The 6,569-nt window shown below is 41.3% G+C and overlaps 1 protein-coding gene across 1 annotated transcript in view; it reads left to right on the top strand.

The window, feature by feature from the left end:
- nacc2 (NACC family member 2) overlaps nucleotides 1-1,435 on the top strand; it is a 52,213-nt gene extending 50,778 nt beyond the window's left edge. Inside the window, exon 6 of the mRNA XM_016469059.1 lies at nucleotides 156-1,435. Within this exon, the coding sequence (XP_016324545.1) occupies nucleotides 156-664 (509 nt within the window). The 3' untranslated portion in view covers nucleotides 665-1,435. The remainder of the gene's footprint in view (nucleotides 1-155) is intronic.
- Nucleotides 1,436-6,569: the final 5,134 nt, after the last annotated feature.

Genomic DNA, 6,569 nt, shown 5'->3' with positions numbered 1-6,569 from the left:
TGCATAAACACATTGCATTACACCAAATACACAAAATAATGTTCTTTTTAGCAACGTCATATGACCCCTTTAATTCCTGTTCCTTATTGCACACAATTCATAGAGTTTTAGTTTTCTTCTCTTTCAAGCAATTAATATGTGCTCTTTTTTTCTAGTTTACTGTCAGAACTTTGCGCCCAACTTTAAGGAAAGCGAGATGAACGTCATTGCCGCCGACATGTGCACCAATGCGCGGCGCGTGCGGAAGCGCTGGCTTCCCAAGATCCAGTCCATGCTGCCGGATGGGATGGAGATGTACCAGGGCTCGGCGGTGGCGGCAGGCGTCAGTCTGGGCATCGGCGGCCTCCCGGTGGGCATTCAGCTGCCCTTCGAACCGGACTTTAAGAACATGCTATCCTCGGGCCTGAGCCTCTACACCAAGCACAAGGAAGCCACGAGAACTCACTTACCACTGGATGCCGAAGGCCCCGATATCCCACAGGATGGAGGCGAGGAGGAGACGCAGGACGAGGAGGAAGAGGCCCAGACCGACAGCACCGACGGGACATTGGGGGTGGGGCCTGTCAAGCCCGAAACTGAGGGCGGGGCCAGTGTAACCACACCCCCTGACAGGCAGCAGCAGGAGGAGGAGTTTGTGGACGGCTTGAGAGTAAACGGGCAGTGAGACTGGAGAACCCGGCCTTCAGTTCATATCCACCATGTGAATAAACACTGAAGGGAGGAATCAAACACACACAGGCATCGATCATGAAGAACACACGAACACACATGCATTTGATTTTGCAAATGCTGGATTTTCAGTCGGACGGTGGCAGGACGTTCATCATGTGCTTCAGAGAGCAGAAGTCACGGGTCGTGTGAGGAAATAACGCCAGTGGCACGGCGGGTGACCTTCATTGTGAAACATTATATTACGTTTAGCATGTTCCGTTCTTGAGATCACTTTGCCATAAACATAGCAGTGAATCTCACTAAAGCATGACCAGATCACTTTACACCCCAAAATCAAGAGGATGAAGCTTTTACAAGGGCCACTGACATTCATGTAGCTACATCAGTGTACGTTTACAGTCATCCAAATAATCTGTTTGTGATCAGATTGATGGCTAAATCTGACTACTTGCTGTCAGTCCAAATGAAATTTTGATCAGATTGAAAGGAGTAATGTAGACCTGAAATAATAAGATCAACAGGATAAGATTAAGTATGTAAACACTTAAAAATGACTATTTTCTTAATCAGATTCAATAATAGCTTGCAAAACGTGCACAGTTTACATACTTTCACATCATACATACATGTGTATGATTATATACATCTTACATTTTAAGAACTGGTCAGTGGATGAGACTGAATGTTAAAGGGTTATTCCATCCCAAAATGAAAATTTTGTCATTAATCACTTGCCCCCATGTCGTTCCAAACCCGTAAAAGCTTCGTCCGTCTTCGGAACACAATTTAAGATATTTTGGATGAAAACGAGGAGGCTTGTGACTGTCCCATTGACTGCCAAGTAAATAACACTGTCAAGGCCCAGAAAAGTATGAAAGACATCGTCAAAATAGTCCATCTGCCATGGACTCCACTGGATTTCGTGGTTCAATCTGAATTTTATGAAGCGACGAGAATAGTTTTTGTACGCAAAGAAAACAAAAATAATGACTTTATTCAACAATTCGTCTCCTAGCGCAGTTTTGGAGAGTATCCACTGAACGCAAACTGCGTATGCTGTTCTGTGTCAGCCGCACCACACAGATACGCTGTTTTCGTTCAAATCAAAACATAAATAAATGCAGAAAACGTATCCGTGTGGTGCGGCTGACACAGAACAGCATACGTAGTTTGCGTTCAGTGGATACTCTCCAAAATGTCGCTACGGTGACGCGGAGGAGACGAATTGTTGGGTTTGTAACAACATGGGGGTAAGTGATTAATGACAAAATTTTCATTTTGGGGTGGAGTAACCCTTTAACTAAATATTTGCAACAAAAAAAAGCTCTTCTGCCATAAATATCAGTTTTCTTTTTAGATATCGGTTTGCAATGTTTAGGGTTCATATAAGCTGAACAGAATCTGAAACCAGATTGCATTCGTTACTATTGATGAAAATTAGTGCATGTAAACACACCTATGTGCCATTATTTACTTTATTAATTGACAATTAAGCCCCATTACAATATTTATATTAATATAAAGTAATAATATAAAAATATATGAATAAATGCACAAATAAAAAATAAACAATTTGGAATTAATTTGTAACTTTTTTAATATATACGTATATTCTGTTGTGTTTTCATATAAATTTTTAGAATAACGTATTTGAATCATTGATTAATGCAGTGAGTTTTGTTAACATTTTGATAATGAGAATTTGAGGTAAATTAACGTAATTGCAACCATAATGGTCCTAAACATATTTTTGTGATCTGGGCATGTTCTTTAGTGAGATTAATTTACTACCTATAGAAATGGCTGCGTTTAATAGTGCGTTTAAAGCTGAAATTATGCATTTCATGAGCGTTAAGTGACATTTCATGTTCAGTTTTTAGTGTAGCACATTGAGAATACGATCATCTTCACAAGTTTGACTGGTATGTGAAAAGAGCGATGCCTGCGTGTGTTTGACCTGATCTGAACGCTGCCATACAGACAGATCCTCATGCTCACATGACCAGCCGACACACGGATGATGTTAGACATTTCACCAATCCTTCGAAACAAATGCACGCTGACGCTGCTAGAATGAGCGCTCACTTCCACTGCTTGCATGCCAGATCAGATACAAATTTACAGCCTCGATTATAATCTGCATCCCTCAAAAAATTAAGAAAAACTGCTACTGTTTATATAAGGATTGTTAGTCGGACAAGGTGATTTTTCCTGAATGAAAGAGTCAACAGGCGGGTTTTCACGGGGTGTTGCTGTCTAACCCGATCTCATGAAAGTGCGTATAAATAGTACGCCAAATAAAAACGAAAACTCATGGTATTGATACACAAAAATGGACTTTGGCGTGTATATGCTACGCGATGGGTAGGTTTAGGGTTGTGGGGTAGATGCGTATCATATGTACGCGAAAACTGCGTATCATATGCACGCCAACAAATTTCGTATCATATGCACGCGAAAACTGTGTATTATATGCACGCCAAACACGTGCGTAGCATATACACGCCAAAGTCCATTTTTGCGTATCAATACCACGAGATTATTTTTATTCAATACCACGTTTTTATTTGGCGTACCATTTATACGCATTTTCATGAGACCGGGCTCTGCTGTCTGGAATCGAAGCAATGGGGTTTTTCTGTACTGTAAACTCTTTAATGAATCTAGCTGGCTTGCACTCAGTGAGTATAAGGAGGCGATAGAGAGCAGCTGCGCGCTTCGACTGAAGCTGCTGAAGACTGTTTGTGAGCGGCACTAAGAGCAAGTCTATGTTATTCTGTTCACTCTTCACACAGCTTTTGCTTTATGTTTGAGGCGTTTTCTGTTCCCTGCGTGTTTCTGTCACATGCACTAGTCTAGAGGACACTAACAGAACAAACCCTCCACATTAGGGTGGCCCTTATTTTTTAAATCTTCTGCTCTCACCCCGCCCAGTCAGCTCCCCTCATGAGAAATGGAAACAAACCAAATTTAGCTGAGATTGGACTATGTTTGAGGTGTGCACAACAAAATTTAAAATCTTTCATAATGACCATAACAGCACGTAATTAATAATTAAAAACGTGAACACAGAACAATGTTGTTAGCCGTTGCACTTCATCCGTCCCAAGTTATAGTCGCGAACCTTTCCCGATCCCTTCCCCCTCATTTCGCTTCCTGCAGGAATGTTCTGTTTAAGATTTAACCTCAAAAATATGTCATATTCTCACTGAAACTTTAAGAGCGTCGTGTATTTATCAGGCTTTTAATACTGTAGTCGTCAGAATCTCCAGGTATGTTGATTTTACACAAATTCAACTTCAATCGTGACGTTTAGATCTAGTGATTTGATGCTCGATTGCTGGTTTATTTTTCACTGTCAGGTGTTTGGTAGTTTAAGTGCCTCGTCAGTGCTGTTGATTGACAGCTGTCATGATTCTGATCAACACTAGATAAGTCAAGCACCACGTCAGAGGACACATTTCTGTGAGAATCTTGAAGATTTGATGTTTCTTTCTGGTGAAGAGCTCAAAATGTCATCTTTACCCTTTACTCCATTTTTGAGCATTTTGGGCATGCCCGTTCCATATCTCAATGAGGAAACATCTTGAGGAGGAATAATGGCCTTGATTTTGTTGAGGTTGAAGAACTTGTGCCTTATTGTGATAACTGATACCACCAAAAAATGTTATGCAGTTGCTGGTTGGTTTGTTGTGTTAAGAACAACTCAGCACACCTGAAGATTCTGACCAGAACTGACAGTTGGCTTGTACAGTGTGATTAATGCTGTTCGATTTCATATTTATGTAGTCTGTGACTATTCAGAGCGATAGCAATATGTTTGTAAAGGTAGAAATAGTCAGCTGGCTGCCACTAAAATGTGCTGGAACTAATATATGATCACTAAGGCCAGTCTTACACTAGTATTTTTACACACGTCTTTTCTATCCTTCATTATTTACCCAGAAGCCCCTTCCAAGTATCTTGTCTCCACCGGCCAGCTTTATTTCTGAAGCGAAGTGGCTCTGAATTCATGCAAAATGTTGCACTAGATAACATGGATCTGAGAGAATGTCCTGTAGAGCTCCAAGCTGTTTGTTGTAGCTGTTCAAATGTATGTAACATACTAATTTATAGATTTGTGTTGGTAGCGTAGAAGCTCCTTCAGTAAGGCCGAGCGTTATCCAAATATCAGCACTAATGGATAATGTAAGCACTTTTGCACAGCTCTGAAGTTTTACTCGTGTGTGAGACGAGTGTTTGTGAAGTTCAACACTGTGCATGATGAATCTGAGAGAAGCACTCTGTCAAACGGAACATATTAGTAACTCTAGTAACATATTCACAGATCGAAGTGGTCCAGAATTTCATCATTTGGCTTGTGCAAGTACAAATATCTCAGTAATGGCCATTAAATGTAATAAAAGCAGCTGTTTTCTGGTGTTCACCTCATCAAAAGAATGCATATGCATAAAGAAAATGCGATGCAAAACGTCTCAGTCCTTCATCTTCTTTATGCAAATTATCATTTCTTGTTTTTATTCCTTTGATTTTGGAGTGAAAAACACCCAGAGGATTCGCCCGTTCAACACAGTGTTGTAGCGTTATTACGTATTCCTCTGTCGGGATGCTGTGCAGCCGAATGACTTACTGTTTAATTATTCAAATTAATATGCGCATTAATGATCTGCCTATAACTGCATGCTGTTTCTCCACAGATCGATCCGATGAGCAGTTCTCATGGGACTCTCGTGTCCCTCCTGCACTACGTACGTGTGTGTTTCTCCTTGTAAATAAAGGCAGCACTTTATCGTTTGTGTGAAGGTTGGTGGAATTCATTGGGAGCCTGTAAACCGAGCGCCGACAATCAGAGCAAGAAGGTGTTTGAGGATCTCTGCTATTGAATGTGTTTGTCGTCTGACACGAACATGTGATTGAAGTACTACTAACGATAGCTGAGCTTTGCCTATAGCATAGCATCGCCACAACGCGCTTTCATGCAAATTCCTTACGAAAGTTTATAATGAACAATTAAACTGCTTTTTTATTGAAATACGAAACAATTATGTCTACTGCAACATGTCACTGTCATTGTCATTGCCACAAATAAAATCTCTTTCATTCCCAGTGTCTTTGGTGTGTAAGTGTGACACTCATTTCTTTAACCCTTGCACTGTGCTGAAAATCGTTAGGTTACTGACGTAACCCCGGTTCTCTGATAACATGAAGTGAGGTATCTCACTATGGGAACGCCTCAGGCGTGACCGATCACGGAAGCACCAATAACACCAGGTCTGCCAACTATGGCAGACCAATCGCTGTAGCGATCAGGGAGTCCCGCCTCCCTGTATATAAACCGCAGCTACCTGCCGTTTCGTCATTCTCCGCATATCTCTTCTCCGTGCAGTAAAGGCAAGGAGGGTAATGTTTGTGAGATACCTCACTTCACGTTATCAGAGAACCAGGGTTACGTCAGTAACCTAACGTTCTCTTTCTAACACTCGTTCGGTATCTCACTATGGGATATAGACAACTCCCGTATTGCCGATATGCTGACGAAGCAGACTAAAGAAAGAGTAGGTTATTATCTGAGTCATAACTCCCAACGGAGGTGAAAACAGAATAATATGAGGAATTTGCCCCTTAATAACCTGCATTATTCACCCTGACTACTCACTCCCAGGACTGAGTGGGCCAGAGAGGGTTCTGTCACATCCAGTCAATAGAAACGAGCAAATGTGTGCGGAGAAGACCAGCTGGCTGCCGCGCAAATTTCTTGAATAGAAATGCCTCTAAACAGAGCCCAGGATGTAATCCTATTGGGGGCTCTATATTCGCATTGTTGTAACATGTCAGGCTTTTAATACTGTAGTCGTCAGAATCTCCAGGTATGTTGATTTTACACAAATTCAACTTCA

The sequence above is a fragment of the Sinocyclocheilus anshuiensis genome, unplaced genomic scaffold, assembly GCF_001515605.1.
Source record: "Sinocyclocheilus anshuiensis isolate Anshui unplaced genomic scaffold, SAMN03320099.WGS_v1.1 scaffold1045, whole genome shotgun sequence".
NCBI lineage: Eukaryota > Metazoa > Chordata > Actinopteri > Cypriniformes > Cyprinidae > Sinocyclocheilus > Sinocyclocheilus anshuiensis.
The sequence above is the reverse complement of the archived record's forward strand: the minus strand, read 5'-3'. Positions and strand labels throughout refer to the sequence as shown.